Below are 25,938 nucleotides of genomic sequence, written 5' to 3'. Positions count from 1 at the left end.
CAGGAAGCAGTGACCTGGATCCGATGTTTTCTCAGAGCATGAAAGTGCCCTAGTTTTCCCTTTCCTCAGGCTCAGCTGAAGCTACGCCAAGAACTGGCTTTTAAAGGCTGCCTGAAATGTGGTGTGGAGCCAAAAATCTATAGAGCCAGTGCATTTGTGACCTTGTTGAAAATGCTTACTGAGTAAAATCGAGGGGGTGGGATTCGGGATTTGTTTGTTTGTTTCTTTTTTTAAATAAAAAAAAAATCAGTTTGGCCCTCCCCACCCCATTCCTTTCCTCTTGGCCTGTTCTCTCCCTGCTGCCCGACCACTCCAAGCCCCACTGCACTCATTCCTCATTCCGACACTTGTCCACACCTCCCCCATCCTCCCATCCCCCTTGTATCAGGGATGAAAACTAGCAAGTGGGTAAAAATAAGGAGCCTGGGTAAAGCCCTGGAAATTAGGCCACAGCTGTCAGGCCAGGCAGGAGTCCTCTGCATCTGAGGATGTTGCTGCGGGGAGCAGGCACTTGGGTCCACCCCATGAGGATAGATGAGCAACACCCCCCTGTGCCCCCCGTGATGGGCTACTGCTGTGCTGGCCTAGGGAGGGCCAGGAAATGCCATTTGTCAGCAAGCAGACCTGTCCTGGTGCCCATGGGCGGGGCTACCACCATGGCTGAGCTGGTGGCTGCCTCCCAGGGATAGTCACAGACACCACTCGGCCTTCTGACGAGATGCTCTGTCAAAGCACATGGGGTAGGGGCATGCCCAGCCTGATGGAGGAGTCCAGAAAAGCTTCTAGAAAGAAATGCTGTCTAAGCTGAGCCCTGAAAGATCAGAGCCCGGCTAGGGGCAGGGCAGGGAGGGGAAGGTGTTTCCCATGTAGTAAGTGGTTTGCTCAGAAGCACTGGGACCAGGTGCCTGACTGCGTCCTACACCACTGTGGCCTGAGCTGGTCCAGAAAACCCTCTCCACCGACTGTGTGTGTGCACAATCCCTGGGGCGGGGGGTGGCGGGGGGCACACCAACCTCAGACAAGTGGCCACCCTGGAGCCTTGGAGGTGGGAGGCACTGAGCCCTCACATCCTTCAGCCAAGGAGGGGTTGGGGCCTGAACCCAGCACCTCTGTGCTCCCAGGACTGCGGTGAATGGAGGCAAGGGAGGCTAAGGGCTCATTGGCCATAGGGACGTTCATTCATTCTCTGTGGCAGATGTGGCCTCATGTTCCTTCCCCACCATTAAGCACCAAAGGCTAGTGAGTGGCTCAGGAAGCTTGCTTGATGAGGGATTGTGTGGCTACATCATTCTAGAAGGGACCAGCAGTTTGAGCAGATAATCTGGACTAAATTTAAAACCTTCATACTCCAGACATCCCTGCCCTGACTTGTTTGGCTCTGCAGGGCAGCCTTCAGCCAGTTAATTCCAGATGCCTGGGAATGCAGCCCACTTGTCTTATCCTTCATTTCTCCAGGGAAGAGTCAGCTTTTTCCTTCCTCCCACATGAACTGAACTCCTCCTTCCCTGACAGAGAAAAGCCTGCCTCCTTTGAGCCCCTTTCCTGCAGGAGCACCCCACCTACATCTGTCGGTAGCCCCTGGCCCTGACAGCTGGCTGGTTCCTGGAGTTACCTCACTTCCTTCCTGCTCTTGAAGCCTGGGCAGCCGCCCCAGACCAATTCCTTCTGCTTCTCCCGCCCCCCAGTAGCAGGGTCACTGGTTTCTCAGCTCTTCAGCTGTGCACCCCGTCTGTGAGTATTTCCCGTCCCCTGACCCTCCACAGGAAGACGTGTAATCTTCCTGTCTGGGGAAGCCCGAGGGGAGGGGGCCATGGAGAAGCCACTGGCCCTTCATGTCTCTGCTCCCCCTCCTGCCTGTGGTGCCTGAAATAGCAACAGGAGCACCCTCTGTGCCCCCAGTCCCACCCCTGCAGCCCAAGGTCACTCTGCCCTCCACAGGGCCCTGGGCTGGTGTGACCCGGCAGCTGCCCGGTGTTATCTGTCCCTGCTCGGCTGCCACTGCCGAGATGAGTGTCTGTAATTATAGTTCTTGGAAGGTTGCAGCTCTCATTTCGTTTGTGTGGTGTTTGAGAAAAGTTCCGGCCTTTCTTCACATGTTCAGTCCTCCCGAGTCAGCCAGGGGGCTGCTGGGAGAGCACAGGCAGCCATTGGGTGTGCCCCCAGGCCCAGCAGGACGGCAGAGAGAGAAGGGCCAGGCCACAAGAGGCGAGGCCAGAAAGGAAGGCAGGACCATAGACCTGGACAGGGGTGGGGCTGAGAGGGTGGGCAGGGCAGAGGTGGCACCTGATCAGAGGGCCTGAAGCGCTGGCGCAGCCCCCTGAGATTCCCATCTCAGCCCCCTGCCATGATTGTCCCTCCACCTCCAGCACCAGCTCCTAGGGTCCCTCTTCCTTGGGCTTGACCTCGCTCTGTCCTACCCCTCAAAGGCCATCCAGAAAGGCAGCCCGAGACCCTTTGCTCTTAGCCTTGGACGGAGTTTGCATGAGGCAAAGGGACTTTGGGAGCAGCGGGAAGGTGGCCTTCCCTGCTGTGGTGGTGTGTAGGGCCTGACACCCCGCCCTGGAGGAGGCGACTCCCCTCTCTGGGGTAGCGCGGGCTGCGCCTCCATGGAGAGGATGCCCTCTCCTGCGCTCAGCCTCCCTGGAGCAGGTGCCTCTGCCTGAGCAGCCTGGCCCGCTCTCCTGCTCGTATTATGCTAATCACTCTCACAAACAGGCAGACTTAGGAGGAGGCTCGCCTGGTTCTAGATGAAGCCTACGCCTTTGAAGCAAAGAGCTGCAGTAGCTAAAAATATCATTTCCCGGCTGTTGATCCTCTCATTTGTAAGATGCATGTTTCCATTGTCAATTCTGGAAATCTGCTGCAGCCCCACGCGGAGCCCGCAGCCCTGACATCTCGGCCGCCAGAGCCCGCTCTCCCCTGCCCCCTGCACGCTCTCCCCGGGGCAGCCCAGCACGCTCCCCGCAGGGGGAACTCGCGCGATGCCTCCTTGTTTATCGGGAAAAATACCCTTTGAGCCAAAATAAGCGTTGAAAGAGCGCAGAAGAGGATAAAATGTGAAGGACCCTTCACGGCCACCTCCCTCCCCAGGCGAAGCCTGTTTCCAGATTCAGGTATTTCCTTCCCAAACCGTGTGTTTGCGTTTGTAAATACACAGCCGGTTTGGTGTCGGTTGTGGTTGTGGTTTCCAGCACCGAATTCTGAGTCAGAACTGTCCCGGCCCCTCGGCCCTGAACTCCTGGGACACGTCTCCAGCCTCCAGGCCGCAGCCAGGGCTCAGGGCCACGCTTCCTCCCCACCAGGCCAGGCCACGGCGCCGAACCCCATCACACACGCTTTCCTTGGAGGTGGCCGTCTGGTCTGCCCCAGGGGCAGTGATATGATACTGGGAGTGTCAGGGGGCTCCCCAGCAGGCCCCTCATCTGTGAGACCTGGACCTCCTCAGGCGCCCGCAGGACTGTGTCCCAGAGAGACATCCAGATGGCCTCTGGGCCCCCTTTCTTCCTCGCCCACATAGAATCAGGTGAAGATCCCCTGGGCTGGAAAGGACCTTCCAGGTGAAAAGCACATTTCGTGCATCTTCAAATTCCCAGAAAACGAACTGTCACGAAAGGAAGTGTGTCAGCCTCCTGCAGAGGGGTGCAAAGGAGAGGAGCCCTTCCCTGTGGTACGAGGGGTCCCTCCATGCTGTCATTGTCACCATTTCTGCGGGGCCCCTGCTGCCCCGCCCCCCCCCCCAGCCCGTCCACTCTGATCTGATCTTTTTACCGTTTTCAGGAGACTGGGCAGGGAGGCCGCGCTGACGTTTGTGCCTGTCACCAGCAGTGGGGACACGCTCACTGCCAGGCTGTTTCCGACCCTTATCTCCAGGCCCTGTGAGCGGGCCCATGTCCAGGGCTCCAGAACGCAGTCTTGGTCATGGAATTTCATAAAACTCCCAGACGAAAATTGTCTCCCTAATCGGAGACAGTTATCTTCTCTGGAAACCAGAAGTAGCCAGAAAGGCGGGAGAGGTGTGTGCCCGAGGCAGGTTGAGTCCCTCCCTGAGCATCTGAGGGGCCCCGACTGAGGGGAGGTTGGCGGCTCAGGACTGGCTGAGACTTGATTTGGTCGGGGGTGGGGGGTGGGGGGTGGAGGGAAGCAGCCGGGCCTTGCAGGCGATCTCTGTAACCTCATCCCCGGGGACTGCAGGGGCAGTCCCCATTTCTTCTAAGGGAAGGCGCCACCAGGGCTCTGGCCTTAGCAGTTTTGGGTGGCAGTTTTCAGTCCTGACTGTGGGGGTTCAGGTGGACTGGACTGAGCATGGCCTGCAGGTCCCAAGTCTCCCAGTGACTCAGTGAACAGCCAGGTTCTGGGGTCTCTTGGTGAGGGGCTGTTCCTGGCTTGGAGGGCCCTCCTGCTGGAGGGTTATTGTGACACTTCTGGGCGAGTGAGGGCACTAATAAGATTGGGACTAATGGCTTCCTGCTGAGAAATGTGACCAGAGCTCAAGGTCAGAGTGCAAAGGCTGCTCCCGGGGAGCAAATGGCCGTCCCTGGACAGCGCCCCCCACCCCCAGATCCTGGTGCTTCTGTTACCTGCAGGCTATATTTTTCAGGTCACCCCATTAGCTTGAAGGGGGAATTGGCAGAGGCACAGGGTCCCTTCCCCTTATCTGGTCTCCAAGCAGGCTCCACCTCAGGGAACCCCACAGAAGGCCACAAGTACAGGGGTGCCTCCATCCTGGGCATTGGAGCTGTAGGAATTGGATCTTCAGGTGGGTGGAAAGAGGGGCCGAACCAGGGGGGAGAGGTCTGCATCCTCTATAGGTGACATGGTGTGGGGCTGCCTGGGAGAATGGAACGTGAATTCTCCTCAGGGGCTTGACATAGACCACCCCTGGCTTCAGCTTCTTCCTCCATCCTGTGAGCCTGGCTGGGAGTTGGCAGGGCCTGGATGGCCAGGGAGGGTTGGGGCCCGGACACAGCTGGCTGGACTGGGAGTCAGCGTGTGGCCTCTTCACAGGCAGGGTCCAACTTTGTGGGGAGTCTGAGCCCCAGCCTGGGAGGAAACCCTGCTTGGAAGGGTGGTGGGTGGAAGATTCAGAGGCTTCAGATGGAAGAAAGGTTCTGTCGGTGACTCTGATGGCCACCCTGGGGACCCCCAGGTTGTGGGGCTGGGGGATGGTATGTCCTGGCAGTGTTACCTGGGCTAGCAGTCATTCTATCGATGTCCCCTCCCCTTGACCTCAGGTAGCAGCTGGCCTGGGATCCTCACTGAGGAGCTGATTCCTCATCAGAAGCCGCTTCTCCTTCTGGTGAGAAGCCTGATGGAGTCATTCCCGTACATCCCCCTGGGTTTGAATTTGGGTCCTGGCTGCAAGCTGTAAGTACATCTTCTGGATTCTGTCTCCTGCCATTCCCTTGGAGACAAACCAGCCAAGTGGGAAGAACTAAGTGTAGACATGAGTCAGATGATCCCATCCAGGTGTGCCCATGTGGCCAGTGTGGGTCTGTCACCCACAGAGATAGACCCAGTGTGAGGGAGGGGTAGAAGGAGCTGGCTTGCAGATCCACTGAAGGTTGGGAGCCACTGGAAGATTCTGAAAAAATTCAGGCTCTGGCCCAGCAGAAGGCCCTGTATCTGTAGCCAAGGCGCACACAAAGCATCTTGCAGAAAATGCAGGTCCGAGCCCCTGTGCCCACTGGGCAGCAGCTGTGAGCTCAGGTGCTGGGTCAGGCTGACCAGACAGGGTCTGTGGCCAGGCCCCTAACAGGGCCTCCCCTGCATTCTCTGAAGTAACATTGTCTCGTGTTACAAGGATTTAGATCCCTGAGGCCACTAAGTTTAGAGCAATCACAGACAGATGTCAGTTACGTGTGGCCATTACTAGGAAGGAAATGGCAATTCTGCTTGAAGGAAATCCCCTTCACAGGAGCTGTGGCTTGGGAGTTCTCCTGGTGGGTGTGTGTCAGCCTTTCCTGCAGTTGATTGTCATGGAAACAGCAGGGTTCTCTTTAGTGACCTAGCCCTGCGTTTTTTTTTTCGTTTGCTCTGAATTTCAAAAGATGAAACTGTCACAGGCCCTGGGCTTCCCCACCAAGGGTTAGAGACCAGGGGGTGATAGCTCCTGCTGTGCTCTCACCAGGCCTTTGCTTTTTCCTCCAGCCCCCAGCCCACCTCAGTCCTGGGACCCTAACCTATTTGTCTGGACTTCCAGCATGGGGGTCATGCCCCTGCCAACCCACCTGATCAGCCAGGTTCAAGGGCATCTGCATATGGGGTACAAGGGGAAGCCTCTTTTCTGGGACTTCACCTGGACATCTGAACCTGCTGAGTCCCCTCAGAGGCCCCTCCTCAGAAATTGTGGAAGTGCTTCAAGCAGAAACACACTTCACAAAATCCCCACTCTCGGTCAAAATTCTTGGGGCTCCCCCAGGCCCCTGAGCCTGTGCTTCTGGCTCAAACTGAATTCCTCCATTATGTGATCCACCATGCTGTCCCTTCTGGCTGATTCTGTGTTCTACCAGTATCCTTCCCCTGATGCCCCTGGGGACACAGCCCAGTGGGCTTTGGAACCCTGCCTTGGGCTCTGGCAGCTTAGGGCAATAGGAGACTCAGCTGGTGGCCTGTAGATGGTGCTCAGCAGGTTGGGGGGTACATTCCATGTGAGAATGACATCTTGGGGCACTGGCAGGGGTTGAAAATCCCTCTGGGGGTCTGGGATGCAGACAGCCAGAGCAAAGGGGTGCTAGAGGAGTCTGTGAGTGGACAGTGGGGACAGGCTTGGGCAGGTGGCTAAGAGCTTATGGAAAATGAGGCCAAGCAGGCCAGTCGGGCTGTGTGTGAAGATGACCTCTGTCCTGGGGAGCAGGCAGTGCCCCTCATGTAGCAAGAGGGGCCCCCTGACCCCACTGGGCAGTGGAAGAAGCCTCTCCAAATTCTTTTCCACTCTTAGTTTGTTCCCCAAACCTCAAACTTGGGTGAGAAGCCTGCTCCACACAGGGGGCTGAGACAGGGGGTTCCATGTGACCCCGTGGTGTCCTGGACACTTCTTTCCACCCAGAAGTCCCGAGGTGAGCCCAGCCCAGGCTCTGAGCGCCTGAGCCCAGCAGGTTTGGGGGCTGTGGTCCTAAGAGTCTTCTCTTAGAGGGACAGGCAGCTAAGTGGACAAAAGGGCCCTTTCTCCCTCTTGCCACCAGCTCTACCCCTCCCTCACCCCTTCCCAACAACTCCCAGTCAGACCCAAAGAACAAGTCTTGGCGTCTCCTCCCACCCTGCAGCTGCCCTCCCCCACCAGAAACTTTTAAGTGTATCAGACACACCGACTGCATTAAACACGATGAATTCTTAAGGGCTGAGTTGGCAGGGTTACCATGGCTGCCTCTGCCCTGAGGGGCACATTGCCGAGGACTGATGGAAATAAATAAAACAGATTTACAATTTTCATACTTGGGCAGTAGAGAGCTGGAAGGAAAGCGGAGCGAGGGGGCAGCCAGAGGGCGGATGCAGTGAGGCTCTGGAGCTTTCTGAACCTCAGAGGCAAGGCCATTCCTTCTTGCCGCAGCCCTATGTGGCGCTGACCTGAAAGCCGCTTTCTCTTTAAATTCCTAAAGGATCCCAGCTGTGGGCAGGGCCAGGGTGAGGTGGAGGCCCTTTTCCACTGGGAGTGGCTCTGGCCTCTGTATTAGAGGCTGACTCTGCTGTTAGGTCACACTCAGATTTATTGGCTCTGAGACTCCTAGCAGAGCCCAGGAATGCACCCAGGTCCACTGCCCTGGGCCTCCGAGGGGACGGAGACACCATCTAGTGCTAAAGGAGAGAGAAAGCCAGGGCCTGTCCCTTGGTGCACAGTCTTGGCCTGCCCCGGAGGCAAGAGCAGCAGCTGGGGATGGAGATGAAGGGAGGAGGTCCAGGCCAGCGGGTGAAGGGGAAGACCCTGAGTGGGAGCACCCAGGCAAGGGAGACAGAGGATTTGGCATCAGAACACCTGTTCAAGAGGCCCCTTCACTCATTGCCTGCTGCTGGTTGGCTCAGCCCTGGCATCCATGTTCTGAGGCTGGGATCCCCTGTCCTGGGCTGGAAGCTAGAACCAGGATTGCCTGCCTGGTCACCCTGAAGAGCCCACACTGAGCCCACAGTTGGCACCAGCCCCTCCCCAGGCCACCCCACAAGCAGAGAGCTGAGCTCACAGGCGGGTCTACCTGCCCAGTGGGGCTGGCCTGACTGGGTGGGATATGGAAGGTGCCAGGTAGTCCTGAGGCCACAGAGTAGGGCAGAAAGGACCCGGCGGGGCCACAGGGTCGGGAGGGCTTCTGGGCATGTTTAGGGGTGAACTTTTGGGATCAGATGAGGCCCTTCCCTGGGTCCAGCCCACCTGGGGACCCCCAAGTGAAATTCTCTGCACGACTCCAGTCAGTGGCACAAACAGGGCGGGTTCCTGGGGGCTGGACAGGCTGGGACCTGGTCCCACTCTTGGCACAGGGAGAGGGCCCTGCAGACCCGGGCTGCCCACCCGGCCTGGAGCATGGCCACTGAGGCTGACTGAGTTCTCTGTCCATCCCGGGGCCTTTGGGCCCGAGGCCAGAGGGACCGAAGAAGGACCAGACTGAACAGACAGGCAGGAGGAGGGCGCTCCCCACTTTCATGCCATCCCTCAACACTGGCATCTCTTCCCACTCTCAGGGGATCCAGGGTCCCTCCCCGCAGGCCACCGCAACAGCTTCTTGCTGAGGACAGTCTAGAACCAGAGGCTGCGGGAGATGAGGGCACCAGCCTCCACCTCCTCCGAGCCCCCTGAATCCTTTCCTCCTCCCTGTTGGGTAGCCTGGTGGGGTCGGCGCGCCCTTCCCCTACCAGCCCTCAGCTCTGGGCTGGGTGTCCGATGGTGGGGACAGACAGGCGCCAGGATCAGCAGGGCTTTACTTGGTGACAAAAGCTGGAGGAGAGGCCCAGCGGGAGCTGCAGGCACTTCCAGAGCAAATGGCCCAGGGAGGGGCCTGGGGACAATCCAAGGACAGCTGCTGGGGGAGGCTGCTCTGGCTGTGGTAAGGGTACAGGGAGTGGGGCCATGGGAAGGAGTCTTACATCTTCCCTGAACCCACAGGTGGAGTCCTGGTCCCCAGAGCATAACAGGCAGGGAGCAGGAAAGCAGCTCCCCAAGAAGGGCCCCTGAGCTGGGTTCCTGCCCTCGGGGATTCACTCCCAGGTAGGTTCTGGGCCTGGGAAAGAGGCCAGGTGCCTCCTTCTGGGGGTTCCAGGCTGCCCTCACCCTCCCAGCCCCCCAACTCTGTACCAGCTAGGTCAGCTCCCAGGCTCCTTGGGTGAGGTCCCCGCTGCATCACCCCACTAAAAGCCGGGACTGCTCAGCACTGAATCCCATCTCTCGTGTCCCACTGCAGGACAGGATGAACCCCAGGTGGGGGAGGCATCTGGTACAGAGCCGCCCCCACCACCAACCGCCTCGCGCCCCTGGAGAGCAGTGTCCCTTCAGGCCTCCTCTGCATGCTCTGGGCGGGAGGCGGGGCTAGAGCCTCTAAGCAGGTCTTGTCCTCCCAACAAAGGCTGGGCCTCGCCCGCCCGAGGCAGTGGCTGGCCAGGTCCCTGGGGAGAAGCGCATGGGGCCCCTTTCCCACCCCTGCAGGCTGAAGAACTGCCCTGGGCTCCCTGCTGGCCTGGCCTGGGTGCCGGCCCCTCTGGGGCCTCCTCCCACAGGGCGGGCAGCTGCTGTTTCCTGCTCACGGGCCTTCTCCTGCCTAGCCTGGGGCTGCGGGCGTGACCGGCCAGTCTAGGGTCACCTGCAAGGCCAGCTGATGCCCTCCAGGTCTCACTGGCTCCGGCCCATGTGTCACCTGAAGCAGGGGCTGTGGGTGGGTGCCAGGCTGGGATTCAGGGGAGCCCCTTTGCTGTGGCCCCCCTGAGCTCGGGGCCAGAGCCTGGTGCAGGGCGGATGCTTGGCCACTGGTGGTGGTTCAGGGACAGTGACACGAAGCTGACACTGGCCTGGCAGGCATGAGGCCTCTTCCAGGTGGGCACTGCTCCAGCGAGCCTTCCCTTGATTCTGGCCAAGACCTGGGCCTTGTGAAGCTGCCTCGGGGAAGCGCATCTCCCGGACGAAGCAGCCTCCTCTCCTCTTATGAGGTTCTTTCTTGGGCCCCAGGGAGCTTCAGAGCAGGCCTAAGATGGGTTACTTCCTTACGAGCTCCTGCTGTGTGACAGAGAAGTGTCCCCTTCCAATTAGGAATCCAAACCCCTTCCAATTAGGAATCCAAATCCAAACAGGGCCAGCTGTCCAGGGGATTGGCAGAAGGGGCCAGAAGAAGAGACAAAGCCCGGTCAATGGGAACTCCCGTGCTGGTATGAGGGGCAGGGGCCTCCACACTGCATGACAGAGGCCACCTCAGGGCACGCACACTTGGGCCCTGACTTTCTCCAGCCCTACGGGGGGCCACAAGCTTGTTTATAGGGGTTCCCCATGCTTTGTCAGGCCTCTTTAATGACCCGCCCACCCCCATCCCTTCTCTCTGCCTTGTGTCCAAGCATTTTCCTAGCTCTGTCTCCTGATGAATAACACTTTAATATGGGTACTCAAAAATATGGGCAAATGTGTAATGCTTGCAAGCTGTGTTCCATTATTGATGCTACGCTTGAGAGCCAGGCAGGCAGCTCAAGCCGGGCTGGGGCTCAGCAGAGAAGTAATGACGCAGCAGCCCTGCGAGGCAGCCATCTGCCGGCCCCACGGGTGGGGCGGCCCGGCCCCCAAAGCCCGCTCACAACGGGCACTGAGGAGGCCACGCAAGGAGGTTCTGGAAACTGATGTCTCGCGGTCTGGATCTTGCCTTCTTCCTCCCCCGTAGTCAGCTGTGCGGCCCTCTCTGCCTGGGGTGATGGAGGGCCCCCTGCCTGGGCTGTGTGGGGACCAGGCCAGATGCTGCAGAGGGAACCGCGGCCCATGGAGGCTCTGAGGTCGCCTTGTAGGTTGTTCTCTGGACTGGGGTTGAAGTGAAAACTGAACCCCTAGTGTTCCCCACCCTGAGCTTCCTGACAGCTGTTCAGGGCTTTCTAGGATGTGGCCCTGCTGCCCCACACAGACTCACCTGGCCCAGGCCGGGGGTGCCCGGGACAGGGCCCCACACCTGGTGAGTGGCCAGTACTTCCCCGGGCTGCTGATTCCTGATGCCTTGTGGGAGGTAAAGACTACCGAGGGGCTCGCTAATGATTCGTTGTTACCGCCTCTGGGGACTTCACAACCAGCAGCCTGAGAGGTATTTTCCTTTTCCACAAGCCACGGGATGGGACGGGCAAAGGCTGGATGAGGTGATCAGGTTGCTGCCAGCCCCCTCCACAGGAACCAAGCTCCCTCAGAATCTGTGAGCACTGTCTTGGGACCTGAGAGTGGGGGGTGCCCACAGCAGTCCCTCCACCCAGCAGCCTCCAGGGGCAGGGGAGACAAACCCTACAGAGGCAGAACTCGTGATACAACCAGAGCCGGAGAGACTTGAAGACCAGGGGGTGACGTGTGCTCCCCCCAGCTGCTCTCTGTGGGGTCTCAGCCTGGCGTTTGGTGCTGGTTTCCCTGGGCAGGGCAGCCAGGCCCCAGATGATGAGGTGAAGATGTAACAGCTCTCTGTGGATGGGGGTATGCACAGCGAGCAGGGGCCTGCCCAGACCAGCACGGGGGTGAGCTGGAGCGGGACACAGGAATGTCCCCCAACCTGCCCACGGAACCTTTGCTGGAGATGAGCATGGGCCCCCCACGAAGTAGGGCTCAACAGTTGAGATGTGAGTGCCAGGCTTTCTTGGTCTGAATGAAACAAGAGTCACAGGTAGGGTCCTGCCCTTGGCAGCTCATGTCCTGTGGCAGAGGCAGTCAGGGGCCCAGGAAACAAGTCCATCACCAGAGGAGTCCAGGAGTGAGACACACTTGGGGAGAAACTTCACTCCCTTAGCAAGGACAGCAGGAGGAGGGGTGCGCTGGGGAGAGACCTCCCAGAAGACCTGAGCCTGGAATTGAGACCCCCATGGTGGGAAGAATGGCGGCCGAGCTTTCCAGGCTGGGGCAGTGCAGGCCAGGCTGCAGGGCGGCAGCTGGCCAGGAAGGTCAGGAGCAGAAGAGCCCTCGTGGTCAGCGTGCTCTGCATACAGAGGAAACCCAGGCACTGAGGTAGCAAAGGGACCTACTACCGGGAAGTGTGAGCTGAGGAGGCTGGTGAGGGCTGGATATTATTTAGCTCTTGCAGGAAGCTGCTGGGAGTGCCATCCTCTGATTATTAGCACCTTTCAAGGATTGCCCCAGTTGGTACATGGAGGATGAAATTTAGGGGTGTGAGAAAAAGCAGCCCACCCATGAGGAGCCGGCTTGGAATTTACTGGAGGACAGACAGAGAGGCCTTGTGGTTGATAGGACACTGTGGTTTGGGCTGGGGTTACTGAGTGGACAGTGAAGCCATTTCCTGAGCTGGGGAAGGCTGGGGGGATCCAAGTCAAGGCAGCCAGGCGAGGTGCCCTGGAATTTGAAATGTCTGTTGGGTAGAAGGCAGGGCCACCCCCCGGCCCCAGCTGTCCCACCCTGACCTTCCTGGGGTTTCGGGAGCTGCACCTGGAGCCACTGATCTAGAGACCAGACTAGACAGAGCAGCCACCATCACCATGTTAGAGGAGGAGCAGCCGGTGAGGGAGGAGAACCAGAGAGCAGGGTCACTGGTGAAGGGGAAGGTGTTTCTAGAAAACGATGCCATCTCTGCTCTTCAATAGCATCGTCAGCATCCCCTGATTTCTTAGTTACACCAGGAGGCCATGGCGCTTGCTTCTCTCACCGACCCCCTTTGCCTGTCCCTCTGCACCCTCCCCAGCGTCCTTGCATGAGAGCACAACCCTCTCTGGCTGCTGTGGCTCCCCGCTGGCCGGTGGTCCCTGGAGCGCCTGCTGCCTGGCAGCAGCCTCTGCTGTCTCCTCTGTCATGGAGACGGCAGCAGCTGCAGGCGACGGGCGTGTGTGTGACCATTTGTCAGGAGGCTCCCCTTCCTCCCCGGGCTGCCCTTCTGGAACATTTCTATCCCACGGCCCTGGAGACAGGGCTCATGTGGAGTGGGGGTGGGGGTGGGGGGTGGCGGGTGCTGCGAGGGGAGAGGAAGGGCTGTCTATCTCTGAAGAAGGGCCAGCCTGCCCTCCATTCCCTGTGAGCTGGTTGTTTCCACCCGCAATCCCAACAGTGCCCCCATATACCATGTCCTGTACACCCCACAACACTTATCATTATTCTTGGTGGCAACCCTTTGAAGAGCCCCTTGTATAGATAGGTATTGCCCCTGATTAAGAGGTGAAACTGTCACATAGACATGTGGGGTCACACAACCTCTTGTTCTCACCCCCACCAGAGGAGCAGAGGCACCCCCGGCCCTGGCAGAGCCCTCTCTATACATCCCCCCTACCCCACCCGCCACTGTCTCACCCCTCTGCAGCTTTGTTTGGAGCTGTCTGGTGGTTTCTTGCTCCAGTCTACTGGTTCCGGCTGGGCCTAGGTTGGAGACAGCCTGCCCACTGTTTGCTCTTGGTGGTTTGGCCTCTCCAGTTATCAAAGGCTCTGGGATTTCTCCGGGGCTGGGGGTGGGGAAGAATCTTCTTGGGCCTGCGCCTAAGGCATGGCTGGTATCCCAGGGAAGCAGGAAACCAGGCCCTGATACTAGAGAGTGGAGGGCAAGTGCAGTGACCTAGGGGGGACGTGCCTCGGGCATGCTGGCTTGGAATGTGGCTCAAATCGTTCAGCCCACGAAACTTTGGGGCCTCAGACCTCTCTTTGTCCCCAAATCTCATAGACCTAATCTGTGGGTGCTTCCTGGGAGCAGAGACTAAGAGCTGGGCAGACAACATTCAACCCTGGGCTGGAGAGAGTGGGGTGCTGTGCACACCAGACCCCACTCCCCCTGCTGGCCTGCTTTTGTGAGGCCCTACCTGCTTCCTTCTCTGCTTCCCTGGAGGCCCAGCCCGCCCCCCCCCCCCCCCCCCCCGTGTTGGCGCCCTGGGGTGTCAAGAGGCTTCCTCTGAGCCTGTGGCTGTTAATGTCACCTTGGCTCAGGGACCCTGACAGAGCTGCTGTTCTTCATTCTCTGGGAATTCTGTTTACCATTTTACAAAATGGAGACACTTTGCTAAAAAGCCCCTCGAGACTGTCAGCAGCGAGAAGGTGGGAAGGAGAAGCATGCCTGTCCCATCTTGGGGCCTTTGCTGGAGTTTTCGTCATCTGAACAGCAAGGTCGTCACTCAGGGTCATCAGGAGGGTTCACTGGCCCCGCAGGGATCTGAGCCTTCTACCTACAGGCAGCCTGGGCAGGGAGCAACTTCAACAGCACAAACAAGTTCCTGACCGGAGTGCTCCTGGGGTGGGGGCTCAGCACACACATGGCCAGTGTGTGTGAACTGTCACACGAAGATAAGTTCCATCTGATGATGAAACCGGGCAGGGGCCAGCAGTGCCTGGAGCTGGGGGGCCACATGGTTGTGGAAAATGGGGCATCTGGATGGTAACTCAGAACTCTCAGAGGACTTTAGTAGCTAGAGTCCCACTGTATGTCGGGGAATTTTGTTTTCTTGGCTGGGGCATAGTGGGGGGTAAGGCTGTGGGGCTCTGGAGGTGCATCTTGGTGGGGGCCCAGCTCTGCTGTGAACAACACCCCAATGGCTCCCCTCAGGCCTCAGAACCAGGTTCCAGCACAGCCCCAGGAGAGAGCAGCTTCCCTCAGGGGCTGCCGGCCAGGACAGGGGGCAGCCTGGGCCGTGACCTCCGTCCACCCGTCTTCCAGGCAGCTGTGCCTCCTGCTGAACGCTGAGAACATCTTCCACTCGATGGCAGACATCTTGCTCCGAGAGGAGGACCTCAAGTTCGCCTCCACCATGGTGCACACCCTCAACACCATCCTGCTCACCTCCTCTGAGCTCTTCCAGCTCAGGAACCAGCTCAAGGACCTGAAGACTCTGGTAAGCCGAGTCCATGGCCCGGGTCCTGCGTGCACGCGCCAGAGGCTGGCGGGAGGAGGGGCAGTGGGGAGCTCCCTGGTCTGTACAGCACCGACCCCCTGGGCGGGCTGTGTGGCTGCGCCCACCCTGGCAGCAAGTCACGGCATGTTTCCGTGGGGCCTCCCGCCAGAGGTGTCCCCCACAGAAGGCTCCTCCCTGTCCCCCGGGTCCAGCGCCTCTCCCACTCACTGACACCCCACCCCACGCCACCCCGCACACAGATGGGCTCGGCGCTAGGCCTACCCCGTGGACCCTGTGGGGGGCGTGCTGGCTGGGTCAGGCCTCCGGGTTATATCTTGGCCACGGGTCAGGGGCTAACACTCTCCTTGGCTCTGCCCGCTCTCCCCGGCTCGTACTCTGCCCTGCGGGGCACCCGTTATAAGTCAGGGCTTGGTGCTGCCTGTCCCAGGCTGTGGGTGAAGACCCGCCAGGGCTTCTGAGAGAGCAGGGAGGCGCTCGCCCGGCAGCCCAGCAGAGCAGGACCAGGAATGTGGGTGTCAGGCCTCGCTCTGCCCTGGAAAGTGGGGGAAGGGGGGGTGCTTGGCCCAAGGGGCTCTCAGGACACCCAGGCCTGAGTCTGAGGGCATGTGGGGCCAAGCGGCTAGAACGTTCCAGGCCAGCCCTCCTTCCTCCTGTGGCTCCTTCCAGACATTCACAGAGGCCTTAAGAATTTCCCTCAGGCAGGGGCTCCCGAGTGTGGGCTCCCTCCCTGCAGTTCCTGAGTGAGAGTGAGTTCCAGGGAGTGGGGGTGTGCTGGAGAGCAGGGAGCCATGGCCTTTGAGGATGAGCGCACACGCTGCCCAGACGGCTGTCCCCTGTGCCCTGCTGTCCCGCCGGCCGCGCCCCCCCAGGACCACAGAGTTCTGGGAAGGACAATTACCGCCATTTGCTGAGGGCAGAAACGCCAGCACAAAGGAGAGTCTCCCTCCCGCCCAGGCCCTCGCTGCCACCACCACGTGGCATGTGGGACTGGGAGGTAATGACAGGGTCTGAGGAGGCGCTGTCAGCATTTCCTTTGTGACAGCTCCTTCCCAGCTGGGCTGCCAAACGCAGCCTGGGTGCTGAGCTGGCTCTCAGCACTCTGAGAGGACCCCGAGATCTTGGACTAGGCCCTTCCCTCCATGCAGGTCTCCAAATGGGCCCCCCAGAGGGAGGTCAGAGGCTCTGCCTGCTGTCCCACCCTTCCCTACTCAGGAGAGGGCTGGAGCTTACACATCAGGTGTGTTGCTTGTGATTTGCTCAGGGACCTTTGGTTCCACAGATAAGGAGCCCAGCAGTCCGGCACATGACACACGGGGAGAAACTGGCTAGATGTAAGGTCTCAGGTAAAGGGAAGACACCCCAAAACTCCCCTTACCCCCCACTCCAGCACACCTCAGGGCCTGCCTTAGTAAAAGGCCCCATGTCAGATTTGGTTTAAAACACTCTGAGGCAAACCAGCCTCTTCAGTGAATGTCTGGTATGTGGGCCTTGGTCGGAGCATTACTTCAGATGCAAAATTGGTGGTCTTCCTTGATGAACCAGGAGTTGGGGGTCAGGAGAGCAGGGCCCTGAGTGCCTTGGTGAGGATCAGCTGTGACCTGGCTCCTTGCAGGTGCCTGCTCTGCTTCCACAGCCAAGACCAGGATTTGCTCCTCTCAGCCTCTGGTGTGGCCCAGAGACCACAGGCCACACACACACCCCAACCCCTACCCGGGCTCCCCACGTTCTCCACAGCCATGGTGTTGGCCCTGCTGACCAGCATCTACTCAGGCAGGTCCAGGGGCCTCCTTCCCAGCCCTCCTGCCTCAGTCTGCAGGGCCCTGAAGAGAGCATCCAACCCCAGCATCAGCCCCAGGTCCTACCAGGCTGCTGTTAGGGTAATGGTAACATGGCCTCTCCGGGAGTTGGTGGCTCAGCCTCCACAGAGGATTTCCTGGGTGGACTGATATATGCTAGATGGAAGCCACAATTCTGGAGGGGCCCTGAGGAGGATACCTGGGGCAATTTAGTCTGGGAAGGTATTGGGCATGACCAGGTGTGTGTCTCTGCCTGGCTGTGTGCTGGTGGGGGGCCTGAGGTGGAGACCCCAGACATGCCGGGCCTGGGGTGTGGACAGCAAAACACACAAGTGGTTTCCAGCCCCCTACCCTGCAGCTGCCCAAGTCCAGTCTCTCTCTAGCCCACCCCATTTCTAGCCTTGTGTGGGGGCCCGTGTGGAGCAGACGAGGGTGTCTGTTACATGACAGGCCTCACCCCTCATCTGGAGAGGCCACCTGGGGACAGGGGACCTGCCCAGCAGCAGGTCTAGGGTCACCAGAGGGGGTGACTGCTGGGAAGATCAGGCAGAAGGGCAGGTGGGAGCAGGAAGAAAGAACTTGAACTCCATTGTGGAGCCTGCTGAGGTGCTCGCAGGGGAGGGGAGGTGTGCCGGCTATGTAGCCACATCACCACCACCTGGCTGGGCCTCTCTTGACCAGGCTTGGCAGGGTGTCTGGGCTGGGTGAGGTTCTAGGTCGTGCCTGACCCCCTCCCCCTGCCCCCAGCCCTGCTGTAGGTCTGCACCTGCAGCTGCTCGACGTCAAGAACAACCCGTACCTGATCAAGGCCCTGTATGGCCTGCTCATATTGCTGCCCCAGAGCTGTGCCTTCCAGCTGCTGTCCCACCGGCTCCAGTGCATGCCCAACTCTGAGCTGCTGCAGACCGAGTGAGTATTGGCCGGCCTGCCCTCTGCACTGGGGCCCCCAGCTTCTGCCTCCCAGCAAGGTCAGGGCCAGAGGGCCTTGGTGAGTAAGGGGAGGACCACAGTGAAGCTCAGTAACTGGGGGCTGCTACTAACTAGCCAACACTCCATCACCTGGATTGCTGATCAGGGCGCCCTGAGTCTCTTGCTGAGTCTCAGGATGGAGTACTGAGGCCGGGGTGTGGTCTGGAATGTCTGAGAGGGGAGAATTCAGATATGGGACAAAAATCACAGTGCTCTGCTGGGAGGTAGATAGGGGGGTAAGTAGAGAGGGGCTCACCTGTGACCAAATACCCTAACATTTGGAGAGGGAGATCTGTCCCCCTCCTGGTGGACAGACTGACCAAAGATGGCAGAATAAGAAGCCTGGGTTCTCTAGACACATCTCTGGGCCACAGTTCTCTCTTGTCCAGGCCAGCATGCCAGCCCCCATCTGAGGCCCTTAGTAGGATGGGCAGGAGGCCAGAGTCATAGGCCTGAGCGGCCACATTCTCACAGTGCAGAGGTTGCCAGAAACTTCCACAGCTCAAACCCCTCAGCACTCCCACCTCTTAAAAACAACCAAGCAGGAGGTGGCCTAACCTGAGTTGAGGTATCCTGAGTGGCTGATGGGAGCCTCGGGGTGCTGACCAGGGCCTGGCCTGCTTTTGCCCCCCAGACTTCTGTCTGCCAGAGTAGACTGGAAGGATAGGGCTAGGAGACTAGGAAGGCCTGCTGAGACCCCTGCCTAGCTGTGTGGAGGGCACAGGTTTGGGCAGGGTGTGTGGGGGAGAGCAGCTACTTCCTGTGTGTGCTGACCCAGTATCTGGGGCATCTCAGTGCTCACTCTAGCGACAAGGGGAGGCCCTGCTGCATGCCTCCCTGCCTTAGTTTCTCACTAGCCCACCAGCCACTTTTCTGACCTAACCAGTCCTCGAAGTCTAGTTGGCTTGCACTGGAATCTGAGAGGTGTTCTCAGGCAGGGCTGCGGGTGTGGCAGAAGGCTGTGCAAAGAACACACTCTCTCTCAGAGCCTCACTTGCTACAGGAATGGTCAGCCCCTCTCCAGGGAAATCATTTTTTTTTTTTAAGAAGATGTATTTATTTATGCATACAAGAACTGAGGTACAGGCCAGAGGTGCAAGGGGTGAGAGGCTTCACCAGAGAGAGAGTGGGGAGCAGAACAGGCAGATCCACCAAAAGACACTGCTGGGGGGAGCAGAGGGTGAGACAGGAGAAGTCTGCTGTGCCATGTGGGCTGCTTCCTGGCCACCCGGGGATCGAACCCATGCTGCAGTGCCTGGCACAGCTTGATAGCGCTGTCTTTAACCCCTGCGCCACCAGGGAAGCCCAGGGGGAACTCATTTCTGCGCAGTGGGCCCCTCCACTGGTCATTTCAGCCCGCCTCTGCTCTCAGTACTCCTAACAGGCCCGACTGGAAATGGCCATCTTTCTCAGTGATTCTGATAAAAGCCAACTCTGCTGGACCCTCCTGTGGGAGGGGCCCTGGGCAGGGGCTGAGCCGGAATAGGAGCTCAGCGTCCAGTTCCTCTGGCCCCCTCTCAGGATTTGCTGGGATGACAGGGCTAAGGGCTTTATTCTGAGACATTACAGACAGCACAGTCTTCCAGGTCCACCAGGGTCCGTGGGTAAGCAGCTCCAGGGCCCAGGAGGCAGGGAAGAGGTGGGGGTGGGGAGCTGGGAACAGCCTGGGCCTGTGTCTCAGGAAAGAGGCAGCCCTGAGGGTCCAGCAGAGCAGATTTCTAACCCCTAGTCCTGCTGTCCTTCTGTCCACTGCCGCTCTGGTCTTTCTAGAGGGGACAGTGGGCTCTGGCAGGAAGTTCATGTGACTGCCAGCTGGACCAGGGCAGAAAGATGCTGTCAGGAGCGCTCTGTATACACATCACAGAACCAGGCCGGTGGGGTGGGCGGCCCGAGAGCCAACCCTGCAGATGTTACTAAGTGAAACCTGATGTGGCGACATGAGAATCTGCAGGCCGGCTCACAAACAACCTTCCGAAGCTGGGATGTTTTGGATTGAGTTTTGTGGCTGTGACGTGAAGGAGCCTCACATGTCAGGATAAAAATAGCCCTGGCCTCAATACACAATGCAAAGTTACAGTTCCACAAAACCAGATGTGAAAACATCAGCGGCCCAGCCCAGGCCTGACAGGGGCCCTGCTCCCTCCACACCCGCCTGCCCTCCTGCCCCCACCCCTCCCTGCTGGGCCAGGGCCCATGTGCCTGGCCAGACCCTGGAGTAGGCTGTTGGGATCTGAGCTCTCAGAAAACGGGGTGGGGAGGTCCAGGGTCCCAAGTCAGATATTGATCCAGTCGCTGATTGACAGGACCTTCTTGAGGGAGTGATATTTTCTTCAGGGCCAGGTCCTGTCTGAGGCTGGCAGGCGGAAGGAACATAGCGCCAGAGGTGACAGGTGGGGAATGGATGGCTTCCTCCCAGAATCGGGGCTGGAAGAAAGGGAGACCATGGCCTCTTATGAAACCGGTCTTGGGGTGAGGAGTCAGCTGCAGTGGATCACCTGTCCCCTGGGACTGTGTGGACTAAAGGGAGATTCAGAAGTTCAGATGTTGCAGCAACAGCACCCTGGGGACCCAAGCCAAGAGGAGGTCGCTGTCATTTCTGTGGGTCAGCCCCACCTAAGCCGGGAAGCCCTCTGCCCCAGGCTGTGACCCAAATCTAGGAGAATTTCCATCTGCTCCAGTCAAGGCAAGAGATATGCTAATGGGCCACAACAGGGCCCTGAGGGACTTAAGCTGACCAAGCAGTGGAGGGGGCTGCCCAGGGCAGCTCAGGAGAGAGGAGGAGGAGGAACTTGGGTTGGAGGGGGCTAGTTCTCCCTCTGGAGACAGTGAGAACTGGGTAGCAGTGTGAGGGGGCTTTAGACTGGTCTTGATGACCAGGTAACCGCCCTGGCACCTCCTCCTGCCATCAGAAAGCCAGGCCCTGACCCCTACTTGGGCATCTGATGCTAGAGGTTTAGAGTTGAGTGCCACAGACCTCTGGCACCTGAGATGGCTGGTGTCCAACTGTGAGGAGCACACCTGTCACCTGATAAAATGTGACTCTGAGCCTGGAGGGGCCTGAGAGCCTGCATTTCTGAAGATTGTCCTGGTTCTGGCGCAGAGGCTGCCACAAGAAGCAAGGGTTGTTCCAGGAGAGAATCAAGGGGTCACCCCATGCAAGGTGTGATGGGGAGAGGACAGCAGCAGAGTAGGGGTTCTGGCCTGGGGTGTGGGGAGCAAGAGTGAGTGATTATGACAGGGACAGAAGCCACGGCCTCACCTCAAGGAGTAGCTCCATCAGCTCCACGTGTGACTCGCACACGTCCCGTCACCCAGTCTACAGAGGTGACAGGTGGCACAGAGGCTGGACACTTGCCCAAGATCACAGGACAGGTGGGGCGGAACCCAGATCTTCTGACCCCAGCATCCCTCCTCTTCCTGCTGCATGAAAAGGGGGCACAGGCCAGGCTTTCAGTGTCCGGGGAGCCATCTGTCGTGGCGGGAGGGAGTGGAGGGCAAAGGAGGGAGGCAGGCAGGCAGTAGGGCAAGAAATGAGTGGCCTGAGACCAGTGGGAGGGTCTGAAGTCACTGTGAAGAGGAGGGGCATCCTCAAAACTGCCATGTGGGGGTACCACCCAGCACCCAGAGAGAGCAGACAGCACTGCACCTCCCTTTGGGTGGAGGGAGTACCCAGAGTTGGATGACAGTGGGGTTCACATGTGCTCCCAGGTGGGGTGAAGAGAGTGGCTATCAGGTCAGGCTGCCTCAATCCCTCATCCCTGGTGGGGATGACAGCGTGCTCTCGTGACAGGGATGTCGTCAACAGATGGGCTCAGCGAGCTGACATGGCAGCACTTCTGACAGTGCCTGGGCCCAAAAAAATTCCAAGTATCACAGTGGCTGTGTATTATTGGAGAAAACAGGTGACTTCTTGGGATTCTTCTAGAGTTTGCTTCTGTCCAATAACATGAAGTTATTCCTGACGTTTGGCCACACTGGCTTGGGCTAGCAGGAATGAAATGGATTCAGAAAATTTCATTTTTGTCAGCAGGGAAGGTCAGGGAAGACAGGATTGTGGGGGTAAACATCGGTCCTAGGTGACCTTTGGCCCCAGATTGCTACACTGCTTCTTGACCAAGGCTGGCCTGGTGTTCCCGAGGTCTGGCCACTCCCCTCTATCAAGAGGCTGATCTGAGAGGCTTCTGCTCCTGCCTGCCTGGCTCGAAGACCAAGGTTTGGCCCCAGGTCTGCCTGAGGGCCCTCTTTGTTGCCTCCCCTGTGAGTTGAGGCCTTGCAGACTTCCTCCTGCGTGGAGATGGCAGAGAAGGCACAGAAGTTGACAAGTTACAGGAGGACAAGCAGTTGTTTTTGTTTCATTTCACCAAATCACAAGCTGGGGTGACAGGAACACATGTGTCTCTGCACCAGCTTTGCTTGGAGCTGCCACCCAGGCCACTCCCCCCTAATTGCCTGAGAAGTGGTCCTCTTCCAGCCTGGGTTCCCTTGCAGGTCTGAAAAGAGAGGGCTGGCTCTGCCTTGGAGGGATGTTTACTCAGGCAGGGCGGGAGGGAAACCCCATGTCCCCCTGCTGTGGCGCCTTTAGACCAACACAGCGGCTACCCAGGCGTGTGCTGGGCCCGCTTCCCCGCTGGCAGCTCTAGTCTGCACATCTGAGTTCATAGCCCCAATGTGTAGGTAGGGACACTGGTTCCCTGCAAAGGCCATTGATTCCACAATTACTAGGCTCCCTATCTCCTCGGCTTTCCAAGGAGTTGGCGAGTGGGGAGTGGGGTGATCTCTCCTAAAGGGACACAGCCCCAATGCCTTCGAGTTCTCCCTCTGTGCCCTGGAGAGTCGGAGGAAAGCAGGTTCCAAACAGGAAAGGTCTGGCCTTGCAGCCTGTGCCCACGTGCCTGGCCAGATGGAAACAGACAAAACAACCCCCTTGCAAACCAGAGAAGCAGCGAGAGAAGGAACAGCCTGCAGAGGAGCCACTGTCCCTTCCTGCAAACTTTCTGACCCTCAGAGTCACCCCAGCATCCTGGGTGCTTGGTGTGATCCCACCCTGTGACGGTTGAGGCGGGAGAGGGAACAGGGCCTGGCTGGGCTTCCCATTCCCTTTCCTAAGCTTGACATTGACCTTTAAAAATCCCAGAGACACTTGAAAAATCTGATGCCAGCCGCGGACATGCATGTGTGGCTCCCACATTCCTTGAAGGCACAGGTGGCCGTACTAGGCCTTGCGTTCCTGGCAGCTTGACTTTCCCAAGGGTAATTTCCTGGATGGAATGTCTTCCCTGCTGATGCTCTTGGTGGTTATCTTCTGAATTCAGGGCGAGCCCCTGCCTGCCGTGAGCCAGCCTGACATCCCTGGTGAGCTGGGGCAAGTCTTCACCGTAGGTCTCGTGAGCGACTCCCCCATCCTGGTGGAGCCAGGAACTGGGGTTCAGAGAGCTGGGCCATGCAGGTCCCCCTCTGTCCCGCTCGAGCAGCTCAAATGACTTGTGCAGCAGCCGCTCCCCCAGAATCCTCTGTGCTAGGTCCTATTGCCCCAGGGCACACATACCAACCTGGGCATCTGCCAGCACATTTCTCCACTAATGAGTCAGCTTGTCACGGTCATCAGAGTCCCTGTGACCAGAGGAGGAGAAACCTCTTCTAGATAGAGAAACAGATTACAGAGTCCTGGGGAGTCAAGGTGTCCTTTCCGTGCCTCAGGATGTACCAGCCAGCTCCTGCTTCTCCCACTTTCAGGGAGGGAGATGCTCCAATCTCGGCTTCTTGGTCTGGGAGACCGCCCCCCAGATGCTTTATCTTGGCTACTGCCCCTCATAGCTCTCATCGCGGTCCCCACTCCCACATCAGGCTCAGCGCTGTGCTCAACCTCTGTCTTCCTTGTCCCCTGTCCGGGGACTTCAGGCTGATCCCTGACTGCTCACTTGGGGCCACAGAATGAAGAAGGACCCTGGGGCTATGGACAGAGAGTGGGAACCCCCAGGAGGGGTCCCAGAGTCAGGATGTGGGGTCTCCTGACCATGACTTCTGATTGCCCAGAGAAAAACAGTCGTTGGCAGGGAAACCACTGCTTCCTGGGAAAACAAGAGAAGGAAGCTGGGGTGCCACAGGAGCCCCCTACTCCTTCCTTGCTTCATCAGACACAGCAGGAAGTTGGGGAATGGCTGCAGGTGGAGCATGCGCAGAGGAGGTGGTCTGGAGCCAGAGTCCTATGGGACCCCCCGCTGCAGGGGCTGATACTTCCGGCATCACCGGGGACACAGCTTCAATGCCAGGGCCTCCTGACTGGTGGGCAGCGGGGCGAGGTCAGGCGTGCAGGGCCCACCCCCCAGGTTGTCCTGCAGCTCTGGTGGCTCCAGACCAGGTGTTCCCAGGGCAGATGCCGGAGGCCCTTCGGGGGACCAGCATGGTGGGGTGACCCAGGGAGGAGGCCCTTGAAAGGCGCCCCAAACCATCTGCCCCTTGGTTTCTCCATCAAAGGAGGAGCATGTAGGGCCTTGTGTCTGGGTGTCAAGAGCCGCTCCAGGGGCAAAGAGACTCCCCAGGCAAACACCGGAGATCCGGGGGGACTTCCCTGCCGACTTGCATCCCGAGCACTGTCCAGGCTCTCACCAGAGAACGGGCTCTGCGTGGAGCAGCAGCGGGTGTCGCCTCGGCCCGGGAGAGCCGCCCGCTGCCTGGAAGGAGCCGGAGGGGTGAGGACCAGCAACGCCTCGGCACCTTCGTGTCCAAGGACCTCCCGAAACACACTGCTTGAATTACTGAGTCCTGGCTGGGCTGCCTGCCATGCTGTGGCTATTTATAGCTTCTCGGCAGGAAAGAAGTGGCTGCTGGCCTCCCAGCTGAGGGTCTCCCAACCCTTGATTCCTGACCGGGGAGAACCTGCCCAGGGAAGTGGGTCAGCCCGTGGCTCGTGGCTTGGGAGTAGGAAAAATGCAGGGAGATGAGGAGCAGGCGTGGGAGGGGCTCTTACGGGGGTTGGGAGTGTAGCAGCTGGAGTGTGAGGAGGAGGAACAGGAAGTTGGGGGCCCGAGGACCCTGGGAGGATGTGGACCGACCCTCAGGGCTGAGCGTGCCAGCCCCGAGCATCGGCCCATCCAGGACCTGGGCACCAGCTTTCCCAGGGGCCTGAGGCTTGTAGGGGTCACCTGTCCCTATCATCTTTGTGCCTGTTTTACCTATAGGTGTACCCTGGCAATGGCGTTGGCCCCTGGCAGATGCCCAAGAGGCAGATGAACGGACAGAGCCCAGGCCAAGAATGAGCAGGGCAACCGCAGTCTCTGGTCCAGGACCAGGGAAGTGCCACAGAGGCTGAGGTCCCTGGGGTGGCCCTGTGCTCCACGCAGGCCAACCTGGTGCAATATGGCAACTACAGTCAAGTTGAGGCCACTCAGGGCTCTGTGGGCTGATGACCGACTGGAGGTAGGTCGTGGGGAGGGTTTGGCCCAGGCACAGCCTTGTAGACCAATGAAACCAATTTTATCTAATATATATAGAGAGAGCTACTATCCTTTCCTGCCGTTCCTGTCTCAAGGTCACAGATGTGCCAGCACCTCATCCTACCCTGTCCTGGTTGTCACTTCTCCGGGGTTCTTTCCACCCGAGGCTGCTCGCCCTTTCAGGCCCCTGGATCTTCTCAAGCAGTGGCTTATCAGGGACAGTTCCCGGCCCAACGGCTGCTTTTCTCCCACCCCTTTGTGCTGCACCCGCCTCCCCCAGGTAGGACCTGGCACTCACATGGTGTCACCTGCCACCTGTCCCACCCTGTGCTTCCCTCTGTCACTCCCCCTTCTCAGCATCAGCTGAGTCCCTGCTGAGCCAGGGGCTGGGTCCCAGGTGAGTCAGACCTGCCCCACCCAGACCGGGAGGAGACCCACAAGGCCTCCCTGCGTGCACAGGTAGAGGGCACTTGGAAGCATTCGGGGCAGGCCTGCGGGCAGTGGATCCATGATGTTGAAGAATGAGTGGGTAAGAGGCCCAGACAGAGCCCAGGAGCCAGTGCTGCCCCTGTGCCCAGGCCAAGCATGGGGGCTCTGGGGGTTACGCCCCAAAGCGGGGAGGTCCAGGCCTCTCCTCTGGTGGAGGGCAGGGTCCCCAGAATGCTCTCTGCTTCAGAAATGGCAGAATGCGGGTACAGAGAAGATATGGGTAGGGGGCACAGACATGGGGGTGGACAGCCCCTAGCCAGGCCTCAGCAGCATGTACA

At 59.0% G+C, this 25,938-nt stretch overlaps 1 protein-coding gene across 2 annotated transcripts; it reads left to right on the top strand.

The window, feature by feature from the left end:
• Positions 1-1,428: 1,428 nt before the first annotated feature.
• On the top strand, positions 1,429-25,718 carry LOC119249051 (uncharacterized). Of its 2 annotated transcripts, XM_037516096.2 has the most exons (6): positions 1,429-1,731; positions 5,232-5,364; positions 9,086-9,187; positions 14,778-14,952; positions 17,517-17,678; positions 24,917-25,718. In XM_037516096.2, exons 2-5 carry the CDS (start codon positions 5,309-5,311, stop codon positions 17,661-17,663), a joined length of 480 nt encoding a protein of 159 aa, XP_037371993.1. In that variant the 5' UTR covers positions 1,429-1,731; positions 5,232-5,308; the 3' UTR covers positions 17,664-17,678; positions 24,917-25,718. The 2 variants fall into 2 exon arrangements, with proteins under 2 accessions (XP_037371993.1, XP_037371992.1); XM_037516095.1 differs by lacking the exon at positions 1,429-1,731 and having other exon boundaries at positions 4,235-5,364.
• The last annotated feature ends 220 nt before the right edge of the window (positions 25,719-25,938 follow it).

The sequence above is a fragment of the Talpa occidentalis genome, unplaced genomic scaffold, assembly GCF_014898055.3.
Source record: "Talpa occidentalis isolate TD23 unplaced genomic scaffold, MPIMG_talOcc4v2.1 talOcc4.17, whole genome shotgun sequence".
Taxonomy (NCBI): Eukaryota; Metazoa; Chordata; class Mammalia; order Eulipotyphla; family Talpidae; genus Talpa; species Talpa occidentalis.
Note: the sequence above shows the minus strand (reverse complement) of the source record. Positions and strands in the feature narration are given on the sequence as shown.